The sequence below is a fragment of the Arvicanthis niloticus genome, chromosome 22 (assembly GCF_011762505.2).
Source record: "Arvicanthis niloticus isolate mArvNil1 chromosome 22, mArvNil1.pat.X, whole genome shotgun sequence".
NCBI lineage: Eukaryota > Metazoa > Chordata > Mammalia > Rodentia > Muridae > Arvicanthis > Arvicanthis niloticus.
In genome coordinates, this window is record NC_133429.1 from 4,672,788 (window position 1) to 4,690,745 (window position 17,958).

At 42.4% G+C, this 17,958-nt stretch overlaps 1 protein-coding gene and 1 pseudogene across 1 annotated transcript; one reads left to right on the forward strand and one right to left on the reverse strand.

The window, feature by feature from the left end:
• The first annotated feature begins 3,450 nt into the window (after positions 1-3,450).
• On the forward strand, positions 3,451-17,544 carry LOC143435945 (uncharacterized). Its single transcript, XM_076919709.1, is given in 5 exon segments — positions 3,451-3,658; positions 13,693-13,819; positions 14,019-14,079; positions 14,808-15,154; positions 15,157-17,544. Coding segments are annotated over 5 exon segments (1,533 nt in total). The 5' UTR covers positions 3,451-3,637; the 3' UTR covers positions 16,134-17,544.
• On the reverse strand, positions 6,488-6,727 carry LOC143435950 (cytochrome c oxidase subunit NDUFA4 pseudogene; annotated as a pseudogene).
• Positions 17,545-17,958: the final 414 nt, after the last annotated feature.

Below are 17,958 nucleotides of genomic sequence, written 5' to 3' on the forward strand. Positions count from 1 at the left end.
TTGATAGTGTTGTTCTTCTATGAGGTTGCCATCCCTCAGCTCCTTCAGTCTGTCACCTAACTCTTCCATAGGGTCCTCAACTCAGTCTAATGGTTGGCTGTTAAGTATCTGCAACTGTCTCAGGCTGGTTGAGCCTCTTAGAAGACAGCCACACCAGGCTCCTGTCTGCAAGCACAACATGGCATCAGTAATAGCGTCAGGGTTTGGTGCCTGCACATGAGAGGATCCCAAGTTGGGCTGGTCACTGGATGGCCTTTCCTTCAGTCTCTGCTCCATTTTTGTCCCTGCATTTCCTTTAGACAGGAACAATTCTGGGTCAAAAAATTTTGAAGATAGATGAATGGCTCCATTCCTCCAGTGGGGGCCCCTGTCTGTCTATTGGAGATGGTCTCTTCAGGTTCCATCTCCCCAGTGTTGAACATTTTGGCTAAGGTCAAATATATAGATATTTATATATCTGTCTATCTCCAGGAACAGTATAGCTGGGTCTTCAAGTAGAACTATTTCCAGTTTTCTGAGGAAATGCCAGGTTGATTTCCAGAGTGGCTGTACCAGTTTGCAATCCACAAGCAATGGAAGAGTGTTCCTCTTTCTCCACATCTTCACCAGCATGAGCTGTCACCTGAGTAAAGTCACCCATGTAATGCTGAGATGAAGATATATATATATATATATATATATATATATATATATATATTCTACCCTAATAGATATCTATCTCTATATACATATATAGATATATTTGGGGTGTGTGAAAGGTTCTGTAGATATCTATTAGACCCATTTGGTTTATAATATCTGTCAGTTTCATTGTTTTTTTTTTAGTTTCTGTTTCAACGACTTGTCCACTGGTGAGAGTGGAGTGTTGAAGTCAATCACTATTATTGTGTGTGGTTCAATATGTGATTTGAGATTTAGTAAAGTTTAGTAAAGTTTCTTTTACAAATGTAGGTACCCTTGCATTTGGGGCATAGATATTCAAAATTGAGACTTCATCTTGGTGGATTTTTTCTTTTGATGAGTAAGAAGTGTTCTTCCCCATTCTCTTTTGATTACTTTTGGTTAAAACTCTATTTTCGGTATTAAAATGGCTAATCCAGCTTGTTTCTTGTGTCCATTTGCTTGGAAAACCCCTTTCCAGCCCTTTACTCTGAGGAAGCATCTGTCTTTGTCGCTAAAGTGTATGCAGCAGAATGATGACTTCTGTTTACATTTCAGCCTGTTAGCCTGTGTCTTTTTATTGGGAAATTGAGTCCATTGATAGATATTAAAGACAGATGATTGTTAGTTCCTGCTATTTTTTTTTTTTTTTTTTTTTTTTTTTTTTGCTGGAGGTGGTATTATGTGTGTATGATTCTCTTCTTTTGGGTTTGTTGTGAGATGTTTAATTTCTTGTGTTTCCTTGGGTGTGGTTAATGTCCTTGTATTGGAGTTTTCTTTCCAGTATCCTCTGTAGAGTTGCCTTAGTAGAAAGATATTGTGAAAATTTGGTTTTGTCATGGAACATTTTGGTTTCTCCATCTATGGTGATTGAAACTTTTGCTGGGTATATTATTCTTGGCTGGCATCTGTGGTATGTGGTCTCTTAGGTCTTATGCAAGACAGCTGTGCGGGATCTTCTGGCTTTTAGAGTCTCTGAGAAGTCAAGTGTAATTCTAATAGGTCTGCTTTTATATATTTGTATTTATATTGTATTTGTTACTTTTCGTATTCTTTCTTTGTTCTGTACATTTAGTGTTGTGATTATTGTGTGGCAGGAAACGTCTCTCCCGATCTCATCTACCTGGAGTTCCGTAGGCTTCTCTAACATTGATGGCCGTCTCTTTCTTTAGGTTAGGAAAGTTTCCTTCTGTGATTTTGTTGAAGATACTTTCAACTGGGAATCTTTACCATCTTCTATTCTATTGCCTCTGCCTCCCAAGTGCTGGGATTAAAGGCGTGCGCCACCACTGCCCAGCTCAGGAGTGTATTTTTATTGTTGTTATTGTTTGTTTGTTAGTTCTTTATATATTCTATACACTTACCCTCTGTTAGATATATAATTGACAAATATATTTTTCCATTTTGTAGGCTGCTGCAATTTAAACTGACCTACTACCTGTAGTGAGATAAATGCTGTAATTAAATGTCTCCCAACCAAGAAAGGCTCAGGGAGGATGAATTCAATGAAAAATCCTACTATACTTCCTTTAAAAAAAAACCTGATAATTTTTTTAAAATTTATTTATTTATTTTATGTATATGAGTACACTGTTTCTGTCTTCAGACACACCAGAAGAAGGCATCAGATGCCACTACAGATGGTTGTGAGCCACCATGTGGTTGTTGGGAATTGAACTCAGGACCTCTGGAAGAGCAGTCAGTGCTCTTAACCAGACAGATTTCTGTCTCCTTACAGGCCATTCCCTAGTAATGAGCGAGAGACACGGAACATTTCTCTCTAGGAGCTCATTTTGAGTTACAGGCCACCTTGACTTATGGTTTCATCCTTTATTTATGCTATACTATTTCCCTTCAGGGATGCAGTTCAGATCCCGAGCTGGCCACCTCCCTGTGTGCTCAGAGAATAAAGCTTTCATTTTGTTTGTTTGTTTGTTTGTTTGTTTGAGACAGGGTTTCTCTGTGTAGTCCTGGCTGTCCTGGAACTCACTCTGTAGACCAGGCTGGCCTCGAACTCAGAAATCCGCCTGTCTCTGCCTCCCAAGTGCTGGGATTAAAGGTGTGCACCACCACCGCCAGGCTAAAGCTTTCATTTTAAGCAGCTGTCTTTGAAGTGAATTTTCTTGGCTTCTCCCCGAATCCAACAGATCCACTGTGGTGCTCTTGATTCAAAATCAGTGTGATCTGGAAGGTTGGGAAATTTTACATTTCTGAATGTAGAATTTCCTTGGGACCTTGGGCAAAGAAAGCTTTCTGTCTAAAGTTCAAAGATTGCTTTTCATACCTGTTGAATCCTTTATAGTGTAATTCCACTTTCTACAGACATTGTATAATTGAATTCCTTGTTGATATGCTTTAATTTTCTTGGCAGAAAATGGGTAGATTGAAACACAAAGGTTTGAAAAATCCTTAGCTTAACCTCCCCAAATCGTGAGCTTGCATGTCAGGTCCTCCTTTCTGTTCTTATGCCTCCAGACTGACATAGGGACTCCTCCTAAGGTGATGTCTTGGGTTTTCTCCTTGGGGTATTGAGTCTAGAGGCTCCAATGTAAAGCTGTAGCACTATTTCTTTAGGGAATAGGGTGTGGAGCAGGAAGGGCCCGCTGAATACACAAGGCAGCAAGCACATGCACTAAAAATCCTGCTGGCTGTTTCCTTAAATGCTACAAAACTTCAGGTTGTGCCAGGTTTGTTCCAGCGAAGAGCAAGCTAAAAGGGTCATGAGTGACAGCTGTCATTTTAGCCGCACCGGTTCGCAGAAAGGCTGATTTCTCTTTAATTCAGCTCATAGGAGGGGGAGAGTTATTCGCCAATCAACGGCGCTGTTATTCTCCTGTCCAATAAGGAGCGCAGGTAATCAAAGGGTTGCGCTCTTGCTGCCATTTTGAAGCCCGTGCAGCTGCGGGAAGAGTCGTGGAAACTCTGCCTCGGTTACTGTCACTTCTTCCGAAATCAGGCTCTTTGGAGAGGACACAGGATGCATCAAAAGCAGAGGATGGTGAGTGTGTCGCGGGCTCCTGGATTCGAGGGTGGCGGATTTGTGACACTGCCAGGAGACCAGCGTCCAGTTCTGTCCCGTCCCTATGAAACGGCTTCATGCCAGTCCTTTCAATGTGGGTCCGCGCCTCGAACTTGCATCTCTGCAGAAATTGTAATGCTGGCAGGTTGGTGATGCTGACAGTGGGTGTGTGAGCGCTGTTGCGGTCTTTCTGCCCCTGCACTTTCGTTTGTCATGCTTTAGTTTTTCTCTGTGATCACGGTGTGTTTTTCTTTTTTTCTGCGGTTGGGGTCCGAAAAACCAAAACAACACAAGCAGGCACAAGAGTCCAGCAAAGCAAGATCTTTATTTTAATTAAGCAGCCAAAACTGACCGGTCAGGGACAATAGCATAGACTGCGTCCCTGAAGGAAAATTGGACAGCATGTTTAAAGGATGAGGGTACAGAGAGAAGGGGAGTGGGGTGGGCTGTGGCATTGTCCAATCTTCTTTTGACCCAAGGGGTTGGGCAAGGGAGTCGCCAATGTGATCTTGAGCCGACTCCTGCGGCCTGTCACAGGAAAGGGGTAAGGTAAACACTGGTGAGGAGGCCTCCCCGGGGCACCTGGTTTTAAGGTCTTTTTCTCAGAATCTTGGTGGTCAGGTCCCATCCTGGACATTTGGTGCGTAACTCAAAGGGAACAAAGGAGCAGGTTCCTAGGCTTGGGAACGTGAACTCAGTTTGTCTGATCCTGTCAGCAAGATAGAGACGTTATCCTTGAGATACCTGGATTCAGACAACTGTCCCAACAGTTCGGCCAATTGAACTCTAGGCTTTATTTATGTCAGGCAAAGGCCCCTTGTTGTGTAGAGGGCATTCTTCTCCTCTGGAAATCTATTTCAACCTCTCTTTTGAGCTCTCCTCTTTTTAACAATAATGCAAGTCAAAATAGTTAAAAATGGAAATATGGAAAAATGGGGGGAAAGTCTGGGGGAAGGGGATTCATGTAACTGTAATTTCGTTTTGCTCTGGTGGGCTTCTCCAAACAGCAAGAATTAGGAGAGTTCGTCAATCAGTATTTAATTGGAATACAGTTCTTGAAAGAAATATTAAATCTTCAGCTTTTTGGCCTTCAATTACTTGTTCTATGTAGATAGTAATTTCTGACCATCGAGAAAGTCTGCGATGGTCAGTCTGACACAAAGGCATCTTTATTTTTAACCTGCTGAAAACATTTTCGAGCTTGAGTGCAGTACATTAAAAACATTATTACTATTAAGTGTGTGTGATACTTTGTGTTGCTGCCTGGGCCCAGTGTACTTGTAGCGGTCCAAGGACAGTGCTGTGCAGTTGTTTTTCTCCTATCCACGTTGATGTGGCGTCTGGGGATCAAACTGAAGTCATTAGGCTTGCTTTGCAAATTTTCTTAAAAGTTGAGGCATCTGAGACCTCTCTCCTCCACTACTTTTTTGTGGGAGGAGCCAGGGGCTGTTGAGGCAGGGTTTCTCTGTGTAGCTCTGGCTGACCTGGAACTTGCTCTGTAGATCAGGCTGGCCTCAAACTTAGAGAGTGTTTTAAGAGAGGCAGGTTATTATGCATCTAGCTTGCGTTAGAACTAAGTGTATAGCTGAAGGTGACCTTGAACTTCTGCTATCCCTACCTCTACCTACCTGTAAGGTGTGATTGCAGGCTTGTGTCACACATTTAGTTTTCTGCAGTACTGGGGATGGAATTTAGGTTTTCTTCAATGGCTAGCAGGCATTGTAAGAATGCAGCCTAACCCTCAGCTCTGGTCTGTCATGTTTAAAAATTTGCATCAGGAAAGCTGATATACCAAGTGACACAATTGTAAATTTAAATGTGGAGTGTGTGTGTGTGTGTGTATACCAATTAAAAGGCAGTGACATAGTATTAGCATATAATACCCATTTCTTCAATAGGAGAAAGGAATATGAATGTGTATGTATGAAAAATGACTCTAAATAGATGGATGGAGGGAAGACGGAGGGATAGTGATAGTTTGTAAGATTTTTCAGAAGGGAAGTAGTTCCAAGGACTGATCATGCTAAAGCAAGAACAAAATCCAGTGGGGGAACTCAGTAGATCCTGGGGCTCTGTAACTAGCACTTAGGATCCCTCTAATAGAATTGTCTCAATTCCAAAGGGCTTAGATAGGCCTTCTCTTTGGGCTGTGTTTCCTATAGCACAGAAAACAAAACCTCTTTGCTGGTTTTATATATGCAGTGGACATCTCGTGGTTATGACTACTCTCTCCATTGAAACTTGGGCTTCATCTTTACTGTGTCACGTGTTTGTCCTTGGTATACGCTCTGGATCCACGGTGCAAGACTCCTCAGTCTTGCATCCGTCATGCCCCCGGCCCCCAACTAGCACCACCTAGATGACTCAGTTGTGACTTCTTCTTTCGTGTTTGGGTGGAACCTGACCCACTTGGACAACAGCAGTATCAGCTTCTGTGTGACAGCCCCAGGGAAGCAGCCTCTTGTCCAGAGGGCTCCTTGGCTGGAGTCTCAGTTCAGGATTTTTCTTTCACATGAATGTGCATCTTACACTTGGAATATTTGATGGGTAGGGCCTTGCCTTCATGGAATTACTGTTCCTACTGTTAAAGCCAAGTAAATCTTTTCCTCCCCAAGTTGATTTTTGGAGGGTCAGTGTTCTTCCCCGCCCCCCCCCCCAAGTTTCAGTGATTTATTCATCAGTATAAACTCCAAAAAAATCAACATGATTTCATGCATTCAGAGATGTATTTCCTGCTTAAGTGGAAAATTGTGTGAATGGCTTCTGGAAGACCTTCTTTATAAGCTGTTTTGCAGTGAACTGCATAGTTTAGAAGTCTGGGCCTTCTTCCTTCAGTTTGCTGTAGCCCACATTTACTGGGTAGAACTTATATTAGGACCCAGTTTGTTCCAAGGTTCTGGGTTATTCTTCCTGTTCCAGCTGACATTGGATTGAACAATGCCAAGTGCCTCACATACAGCGCTGCTCCGGTGCCCCTGGTTCCAATAAATACAAAGAGAGGGATCCAGCTGGGATGCTTCTTGCTTGCCTGAGAATCTGTTGGAGCATGTTTGTGGCACAGGCCTACCTACACGGAGAGAGGAAAAGACTAGGTCACACACTAAGCTGCTTCTGTAACTTGGCTCTGGGTCAGTGTTCTTTATGATAGCAATAGAAAACAAACTGGAACAGATAGGGATGTGTGCACAGTCCACGCCGAGGAGAGCCCCAGGTGTGTGCTGGCGGTTGTCATCGTGGTCGTTGGGATCACCATCGGTGTCCTCGTCGTCATTGTTGTCATCCCCATCATCTCCCTGCTCCTCCTCGTCCTCCTCTTTTCCTCCTCCTTCTCTTCCTTTTTTTCTGAGACAAGGTCTTATTTTGTAGCTCTGGCTACCCTGGAACTCACTATGTAGAAAAGGCTGGCTTTGAACTTACAGAGATCTACCTACCTCTACCTCCCAGATGCTGGGATTAAAGAAGTGTGTCACCATATTTTTGTTTTTATATTTGATTTTGGTGGTGGTGGTGTGTGTTAGTGATACCTGGTATTATTTTATAAAGAAACCATGGATGTTTCCAAAATATGTACATTTTAGATTTCAGAAAACTAATGAGTGTCTTTGACTATGAAAGCCAAGAGCTTTACTCATTTTTTAAAATTTTTATTATTTAAAAAAATTTTTTATTATATTTTTTCTGTGCATTGGTGTTTTCCCTGCATGTGTGTCTGTGTGAGGATGTCAGGTCCTGGAACTGGAGTTACAGACAGTTGTGAGCTGACACGAGGGTGTTGAGAATTGAGCCTGGGTCTGTTTAATCATTGGTATAAAGGACTGAAGATCATAGACACGAAGTTTTTAGTACTTTGACAAATTTTGAAAGTAGATTAAAATATTTGTGCTACAGCAAAAATAGAGGACCATTTCTTTGTAACAGAATTCTTCCTGCTGTTCTGGCAGTAGTTTACCAGAGACTACCTGGGACTATCTGAGTGAGGCAGTAGTTTACAGAGAGTCCGTGGGACTGAGTGAGGCAGTAGTTTACAGAGTCCGTGGGACTGTCTGAGTGAGGCAGTAGTTTTCAGAGTCCGTGGGACTATCTGAGTGAGGCAGTAGTTTACAGAGTCCGTGGGACTATCTGAGTGAGGCAGTAGTTTACAGAGAGTCCGTGGGACTATCTGAGTGAGGCAGTAGTTTACAGAGAGTCCGTCGGACTATCTGAGTGAGGCAGTAGTTTACAGAGAGTCCGTGGGACTGTCTGAGTGAGGCAGTAGTTTACAGAGAGTCCGTGGGCCTGTCTGAGTGAGGCAGTAGTTTACAGAGTCCGTGGGACTGTCTGAGTGAGGTAGTAGTTTACAGAGTCCGTGGGACTGTCTGAGTGAGGCAGTAGTTTACAGAGAGTCCGTGGGACTATCTGAGTGAGGCAGTAGTTTACAGAGTCCGTGGGACTATCTGAGTGGAAAGTAGAAATGTATAGACTGAGCATTTGGACACAGTTGATCACTGAAGTCTTGGCTCACTCAGTAAAAGGATAAAACAAAAATCCTTGTTCTTTGTGCCAGTTTTTGGGAAATTATTGCTAAATGCAGACATTTAATGCAGTAAGGCATTTAAGAAAACCTTGTTATAAACTGAGTCAGGAATCAGTTTTTACCTAGGAATACTGAAAGCAGCAGTGGGAAGGGGGACAGCAAAACAGAAACCGTTGCAGGTTTCGGATATTGTCTGATGACATGCGGCTTTTGGACTGATGAAACGTTAGTATAGGGTGGTAAGGTGTCCTCCATAGAGACATGGACAACCACTCAGGAATGGTTCATCCACAGTATCAAGGTTGAGTCTGGAATTCCCTTCTTTTTGGGCTTCTCTGATTCATTGGTGAATGGAGGAGGCTTGGTGAGGACCGTGATGACCCGAACGTAGGGAATCTCACCATTTTCCTTCTCTTTTACAGAAAAGATCTAGGGGAAATCGTATTGTAGTTTGAGGCTGTTACTTTGCTATTATGTCTCTGTGGGCCCCTGTTTGTGCTGGGTCTAGGCAGTGTTACAATGAAATATGACATCTTTTGTCCGTGATTACCAATGTACCTGAGACTTTAGGCAGATGAAGGAAATTTGGCACCACAGACAAGGAATTTCCCATAGTAACCTGTACCAGGCAGGAGGAAATGGAGAACCATTGATAGTTTCCTCTGAAGTGGGTGATTTCCACTCAAAGAGGGACGATCAGAATGTAGATTCTGGGATATCCCATGTGGCATCTCAGCTTGGATACTGAGCATCTTCAGGTGGCGTGCCTGGAATTGATGCCGTACTTGTTTTGTGTTATTTCCATATCTCTGTGAGTTCCTCCATAATCTATTGTTTTGTGACTGCAGTGTTCCTCATGTAGACAGTGGCTTTTGTCTAAGCTCCTGTTGAAGCACATAATCCCACAACAGATGTCTTGTGAAAGACACTGTCTCATGGATTGGGGCACCGCCCGAATGAGAGTTGGTGGAAAGGCTGTATCCATGGTTAGGAGTGTAGGGTTATAGTCATTTTATCTGTAGGGTTGGGGCTAGAGAGAGCTGGCTCAGTGGTTAAGAGGTCATCTTGGAGAGGACCCAAGTTCTATTCCTAGCACCTACAGCCATCTGTAACTCCAGTGCCAGGGGATCAGATGACCTCTCCTGACCTCTGGACACTGTATTCAGCTGTACATATTCACACAGAGACACATACATACCATGTGCACACAATTAAAAGTAAAGTGAAATCTAAAAAAAAAAAGGTCCTGGTAGGTGAGGCTAACTATCTAGTAAGTCATTAAAATGCTTTTTCCCTCAGGGTTTCAGTAGGAAGTCAGAAAATGGAAATCTACTTATCAAGTGGTAGAACATGCTGGCTTATGATACAGAAAAGACAGGAAATCTGAGCCCTTGACTCTAGAGAATGTATTAGCCATGGTAGCCTTTACTGGCAGGTGTCTTGATGGCTCTTAATTCTTAGAGCCTGCACACCGAGAAAGACAACAAGCTTTAAAGGTGAAAGGATTAGTCAAGGAAGGTGTGGTGGTTTGATAGGAATGGACCCCATAGACTCATGAGGAGTGGCGCTATTAGGAGGTGAGGCCTTGTTGGAGGGGTGCGTCACTGTGGGGAAGGGCTTTGAGGTCATACGTGCTCAAGCTATGTCCAGTGTGGTACAATCTCTTCTTGCTTCCATGATGATGATGGACTAAATGTCTGACACTTCAAGCCTGCCTCAGTTAAATGTTGTCTTTTATAAGAGTTGCCCTGGCCGGGCGGTGGTGGTACACGCCTTTAATCCCAGCACTTGGGAGGCAGAGGCAGGCTGATTTCTGAGTTCAAGGCCAGCCTGGTCTACAGAGTGAGTTTCAGGACAGCCAGGGCTACACAGAGAAACCCTGTCTTGAAAAACAAACAAACAAAAAAAAACCAAACAAACAAACAAAAAAACCCAAAAAAACAAAACAAGAGTTGTTCTGGTCCTGGTGTCTCTTCACAGCAATGGAAACCCTTACCAAGACAGAAAGGAAAGGATACAAGACTCCCCAGACAGAGGCTTGCTTCCTGGAGGATGAGACTTAGGAGAGCAGTCTTGCTTTTCTCTTGCTTAGGGTTTTTATTGCTGTGATAAAACACCATGCCCAGAAGCAGCTTGGGGAGGAAAGGGCTAATATGGCTTACATATCCTGAATCACAGTTCACTGGGGGCCAAGGAAGGAACTCAAACCAGGTGAAAAGCTGGATGCAGGAGCTGTTGCAGAGGCCATGGAGGGGCGCTGCTTACTGACTTACTCTCATGTCTTGCTCAGCCTGTTTCCTTATAGCACCCGGGGTGACCAGCCCACAGATAGCACCACCCTATCTGCTGTAGTCAATTTCTCAGTTGAGTTCCCCTCATTGACTCCAGCTTGTGTCGAGTTAACATAAACTTGCTAGCATACTTCGGGAGTGGTTGCCTGGTTTCTTCCAGTTTCATGACCATTTTCCCTCCTCATCTCTCAAAGATTTGATGCAGTCAGTTCTATAATCCTTTGTAATTGTCACAAATTATCTACTCACAGATATTTTTGAGTGTGTGTGTGTGAGTGTGTGTGTGAGAGTATGTGTGTGTGAGAGTGTGTGTGACCCGATTATCCCCAACTTGAGCATCAGAACTACTCTATCAGTGGCATGCCTGACACACATGAGAGCAGAACAAGAGAAAGAAGAGAACGACTGGGAAAGCAATTAAAATAAAAGTAGCAGCAGAGTTCAGCTTTGGTCCAGAAAGCAGAGACACTGTTAGGAGACAGGAGAATTTATCTTGTTATAAGGTTTCTTGATGGAGGCATTGGATTCATTTGGCTGTGAGTCTCTCCCAGTCCTTAGATCTCTGACTTTACTTTCCTCCTTGTTTTGTATCTTTCTCTCAGTCACCTGCTTTGCCTCTGTGAAATCACAGCACAGGATTACAGATGTTTTAATGTTTCAATTATAGGAGTAGACACTTTATAATACAAACAGACATGAAACTAAGAAAATGCAAGGCTGGAAAGAAGTTTTGTTTGTTTTTTTATTTCTTTGTGCAGCCCTGGCTGCCCTGAAACGCACTCTGTAGACCAGGCTGGCCCCAAACTCGCAGAGATCACCTGCCTCTTCCTCCTTACTGTTGGAATGAAAGGCATGTGCTACCATGCCTGGTCCAGGAAAAACTCTTAAAAATTCAATCAGCTGTAGGGATAGATCTGCTCCAAAAAGCAGAAATCATTTCAGAGAATCTAGGGAATCTGCATTGTAATCATGGGATAGCAAAATGTAGCAGAATCACTTCAAATGAGCAAATACACAATCAAAGGGAAAACAGAAAGGAGAGAAAGTCAGACAAGAGACTTTTTTATAAACTTCAAGGCTGGACACAGCTGTGCAGCTCACAAAGAAGAGACCATGTATGGCAAGGAGAGGAGTGGGAATGGGTCGTTCTTCATGTTTGAACAGAGAAAGCTGTTGCTCCCCTTCACTCCATCTTCCTGTGCTCTCTTCAGCAGATGAAGTAGCTGGCAGTGGACATCTGCCCTCTTCCATTCTGTTCTTTGTTTAGGGCAGGGAGGCCTTCGCTTGATGACTTTTGTCTTTTTCTTTATGAACTTATTAGCCTTTGGTGGCTGGGATATCTCTTCGCCCCTTGATGAGCCTTTGGTGGCTGGGCTATCTCTTCACCCCTTGATGAGCCTTTGGTGGCTTGGCTATCTCTTCACCCCTTGATGCCTCTTTTTGACCAAACTGATTACTTTGATCATCCATTGTAACCATAGTCACCAATATTCTGATGGGGATACTCAAGGGCCCAGATTGTTGTTTGAGACCGTTTTGGTGTGCAGTTGAAAAGGTTTAGTTGCTAAGGTGTGTATCATTTACAGATGGTTCTTTGTTTTGATGCTTGTCCAATTATGAAAAGCATAAAATAATAGAGAAATAGCTCTAGAGATTCATTTTGTGAACATGGTTAGAAAGCGTTGAGGGAAAGTTTTACTAGTGAGAGAGGAGGATTTGCTTTCTTTCCCTGGGGACTGTGCCAAGTATGTTACTGGTAGATGGGGATCTGAGCAGAGTGTTTCCAAGTTCTATTTTATTTTATTTTACTTTAGTTTATGTGTCTGCCTGCCTGAGTATATGTATGTGCACTACATCCAGGAAGAAGCCAGCAGAGGTCAGAAGAGGGTATTGGATTGCAGGTGTTTGTGAGCTGCCATGTGGGTGCTGAGAATCGAACCTGAGTCACTGGAAGAGCAGCCTTTACTGCTGCACCATGTCTCCAACCCCACCCCGCACCCCACCCCCTGTTTCCAGTTCTTTGCCTTTGTTTAAAACAGAAGTTCTCAACCTTCCGAGTGGTTGTGTGTGTCCTTTAATACAGTTCCTCATGTTGTGGTGGGGCCCAGCCATGAAATTATTTTTGTTGCTACTTCATAACTGTAATTTTATTACTGTTTGGGATGATAATGTAAGGTGACCACTGTGAAAGGGTCACTCAGCTCCCGAGGGGTCATGACTCACAGGTTTAAACTATTGATGTCATGATCCTCATAGATTTGCAGAAGTAGCCAGGTCTAATAAAACTATAGTGCAGATCAGAAACAAACTGTGAAGAATGACAGAGGCCACATGACTGGGATACTCAAGGGTCCCAGTTATTGTCTGAAGCCTCTTTTTTAGTGTGCAGTTGAAAAGAAGTTTAGTTGTTAAGGTGTGTATCATTTACAGATGGTTCTTTGTTTTGATGCTTTGTCCAGTTATGATAAGCATAAAGTAATAGAGAAGTAGCCCTAGAGTTTCATTTTATAAACATACTTTGTGCATGTACCCAGTCAGTTCATGGTAGATGAGTCCATTGCCCATAGGTTCCTGAAGCCTTACAGAATGTATTTGAATAGAAATGTGGTAATGGGGTGTTTTCATTGTATAGAGCAGGCATATATATATATATATATGTTCCTTGATGAATGTCGGGGTCCTAGGTTGCTAACTGGTTGATAGGTGTATTGTTCACAGAGGGCTGATTGCATAGCCTAAGTCAAGTGGAGTCTCATTTTGCTAGTACAGTCCCTGTGCAATCGTGCCTCACTGTTGTCCCAGTGTTCAGTGCTAATCATGGCTGCTTTGTTATCTGTACCCTTCTTGTCCAAAATTTTAAGCCTGTTCACACTCATTTTCTGTGTTAAATTATCTCATTTTCTTTAAATTCAGCTTCATTCATGTTGTCAGGCTCTGGACAGAATGAAGCCAAATTTTGGTTAAAAATAACTCACAAATGGCCTTTCTCCTGGACTCTGATGGAGTCCTTGTTCCCTGTGAGACCTCCTGAGCCAGGCCCTGACACTTTCTACATCTTTCTGCATTCCCACATTCTAAGCTCCTGTCAGAGTGGCCGGTTCACTCTCTGCTTTTACTTGCAAGTATTCCTAACATCTTATCTTCTGTGTGGCTCTAGATCCTGTCAAGTTGGCAGTTAATTTTGACTTCCCATCGTGTGGTTATTTCAGGAGCCCGTGACCTTTGAGGATGTGGCTGTGAACTTCACTCTAGGAGAGTGGGCTCTGCTGGATTTCAGTCAGAAGAAGCTCTACAGAGATGTGATGACGGAGACCTTTATGAACCTGATCTCCATAGGTAAAGAATATGCTACGAGTTCTTTACTTATTCCGTTAGAGACCAGCTGCTTCTTGTTCATCCGTGTGGCGTTGGAAGGGAGCCTGATGGTGAACATGATATTCCCGGTCATATTGCACAATGACAAAATGTAGAAGTTAGTAAGTTTTTGTGTGATACTGACTTAAATCATAACGATCTCTTTGGGTTTGCTTTTTAGGGAAAACAGAGGAAAAAGAAAATATTGAAGACAACTACCAAAATCTCAGGAAAAATGTGAGGTAATGCTCAGAGAGAGAGGAGTTTATTCCAAATATTTACAAGTGATAGGAAATGTGAGAACCAAGCAAATGGTTCAGTACATCTCCATGCAATTGATTTAATCTCAAAATTTCTCTCCAAGCGCACTGAGCTGGAATATTCAGAATTAGAGGATGACAACCCTGTAATGTATGAATATTGCCAAAATGTAGTGCAACATTAACCTATGTAAGATCTGTTTTAGTGTTTCGTTGTGCCTAAATTATCCTTTATACAGAAAATTATGTAGTATATTTTATCAATTTACTTTTCAGCTTTGGATATAAGGTATGTGCAGTAAAATGAATTTCAGGTTTAGGTTAAAACCTATTACCAATAAATCACATAAAGGATTTATTTTAAAACCCATAATGTGTTTGATGCACACCATTTTTTAATGAATATTCAACTTCATTAACTGTGGTACACATAGTTAAAAGCAGTAATATTTAAGAATTTATGTTTGTCTGCTATCTTCCGGACCTGGGTTGAATGTTCAGTTAGCTCATTTATATTCACAAATTCTCATAGAAGCAAAATGAGCCGTGCTATTCTCCCTCCTCCGGGGTCTTTGTGTGTGGCCCAGGCGGACCTGGCACTTGCTATCATCCTGCTGTCCCAGAAGAATAACAGGGGCCCAGCACCCATCCTTCAGCACTTCACTTGGTGACTATAAGAGTGTAGTTATGCTTTTCCCCTTTTTTTGCAGAACTCAGGTGGTTGAGAGGAGTTGTGACTACAGAGATGGTAGTCAGTGTGGAGAAACCCAGCAACAGATTCCAGAACATATCGTTCATAGAGGCACACCTCCTGAAATAACAGTGTGTGAAAACAGTGTGCTTGCAAGAGAGGCCCTTGTTCATTCATCCTCACATGTGCACCTCAGATGTGAAACTGCAGAGAAACCCTATGGGTCACAGGAACCTGTGGAGAAGGCTTTTACACGGGAGAGGTGTTGGAAAGATTCTACTTATTCTGAGTCCTTTCAGACAAATCAAAGTCCTCCTCGAGAGACACCCTATCAAAATAAGCAATCTAATAAAGCCTATAGGAGTCTTATTCTGACCAGTATTGTGAGCGAATTCACGCTGGAGATAAACTCCATGAATGGAAGCAAGTTGAGAAAGCATTCTGGAGGTACAGTTATGGTCAAATATATGAAAGGATCACCATTGGAGAGAAACGGTTTGTGTGTAAGCAGTATGGTGAAGCCTTGGTTAATTCCAGTCACCTAATTAAACATGAAGCAATTCACCCCGAAGAGAAATGTTACACATGTAAGCAGTGCGGGAAAGCATTCAGATATTCCTCATCCCTCCAGAACCATGAAAGAATTCATAGCGGGGAGAGGCCATATGTATGTAAGCAATGTGGAAAAGCCTTCATTCGTTCCTATGACCTTCTTATCCATGAGAGAATTCACAGTGGAGAAAAACCTTACACATGTGAGCATTGTGGAAAATCTTTCACCCATTACAGCGGCTGGTACAGTCATGAAAGGATTCACACTAGAGAGAAACCGTATGTATGCACACAGTGTGGAAAAGCATTTTCATGTTCCACATCGTTTCGGAGGCATGAAAGAATTCACACTGGAGAGAAACCTTATCTATGTAAGCACTGTGGAAAAGCCTTTACCCATTCCAGTGCTCGTTATATTCACGAGAGAATTCACACCGGAGAGAAGCCCTATGTTTGTAAGCACTGTGGAAAAGCGTTCCTCCGTGCCAGTCATCTCAACAACCATGAAAGAATTCATACTGGAGAGAAACCATATGTTTGTAAACATTGTGGGAAAGCCTTCATCCAACGTGATGCTTGTTATAATCATGAAAGAATTCACACTGGAGAGAAACCATATGTATGTAAGGAATGTGGGAAAGCATTTAGGATTTCCACATCTCTTCGTGACCATGAAAGAATTCACACTGGAGAAAAACCTTATATATGCAATTATTGTGGGAAAGCGTTTAGGGTTTCCACATGCCTTCACAAACATGAACGAGCTCACACTGAAAAGAAACCCAGTGGGTAGAACTTAAGACTATGTGTATCATGTGGAATTATCTTTGATCAACTTGCTGTTAGGAAGTGTCTGCAGGGTCAGTCAGATGGCTTGGGTAGAAGCACTTGCCCCAAGTGTAACAGCCATAGTTGGATCCTCAGAACCCTGTGCAGAGAGAACAGAGTCTCCAAGGCTTGCCTCTGACTTGCACACATGTACCATCATTCATATGCATACCCTCACATACACATATAAATAAATGGGATAATTTAAAATACGTTTTGTTATTTTTTTTTTTTTTTTTTTTTGAGCCAGGGTTTCTCTGTGTAGCCCTGGCTGTCCTGCAACTCATTCTGTAGACCAAGCTGACCTTAAATTCCACCTGCCTCTGCCTCCTGAGTGTTGGGATTAAAGGTGTGCATGACACCGCTGCCTGGCTTTAAAATACATTTTGATGTTGTTTTCTATTTTTAGTTATGTGTAGGAGTGTGGGTATGTGCATGTGAGGACTGGAGCATGCAGAGGCCAGAGGCTTCAGATTCCCCTGGAGCTGGAGTTACAGATGCCTGTGAGCTTTTCCATGTGACTGCTGGAAATTCAACTTGGGTCCTTTGGAGAGCAGTATCTACTGAGCCATCTTTCCAGTCGCATAAATGTAATTTTTTTTTAAATCTGGAAGGAAATAGCTGGAATAGGAGACCTTAAAATGTATAAATTTGGACAGATATGGAATTTGATTTTGGATAATAACCAGTTCCATAAAATGTTTAAGGCACATTTTTTTTGAAAATTACATATAACATAAATTACAATTCATGAAAGTTAGATTTATGTAGGTGTATGTGCATGGTGTCCACATGCCAGAGTATGCGTGTGAAGTTGGACAGCTTTCAGAAGTCTGTTCTGTTCTTTCCTCTCTGTAGGTAGAAGGAACTCAGGTTGCCTTCGAAACAAGTACCTTAACCTGCTGGGCAGCCTTGCTGTCCCTGCTTTATGCCTTTTACTCATTAAAGAAGTAGAGGTGAGAAAATGACAAAGCCGAATACAGTGGATTTGAACACACCTAGGAGAGTTAGGAAGAACTCATTCCAACCAATGAAAACTTCAGCATTAAAAATAATATAAGTCGTATGTTGTCTCAAATAAGGTAAAAGGGAATTCTGTATGTTGTAAAAGCAAGAAAATTTAGCACTCCAAGCAAATGTTTTCTTTTGAAAGTCTAATTTTTGGGGAATTTGTGAAAATATTGGCATGATTTTGCCTATCATTTCTGCTGTTTGGAAAACCGAAGTTACAAAATCATGTCTCAAAGAATAACAGTAGCAACAGTATATATTACATGTGTTGAAGTGTTTTTTAGTTTGACAAATCAATTTTTGTACGGAAGCAAGTTCTCATGATGTAGATCAGGCTGGATTATATTAAAGGTGTGTGCTACCAAGTCATGGTGATTGATCTTATTTCAATGGGCATTTTCTGAAAACCAAGTGAGGTAGTACCTTTTTCCATTTTATGTAAAACTGATTCATGAAACTTAGTGAATTGTAAGAGTCCAGTAGACTTAATTTATAATGTAGCTTTTTGTCGGCTCCTTGCAGCCGGCAGGTCCAGGCAAGAGGAGAGAGAGGTCCTGGTCCAGCCAGATCCCTCTGGGGTTGAGCGGGATGGTGAGTGTTGGTGGCCCAAAGAAACACACTAGGCCGGGAGTCTTATTGAGCAGGAACTTAACTTTAATGTAACAACCTCTTGTTTATATAAACTTGGAGCATAGGGAGGAGAAGTTTTGGTGGGGTGAGATGATGTAAGGGGCAGGGAAGGGTGACAGAGGGTGTGGGGTGACTGACAGGGCCAATGG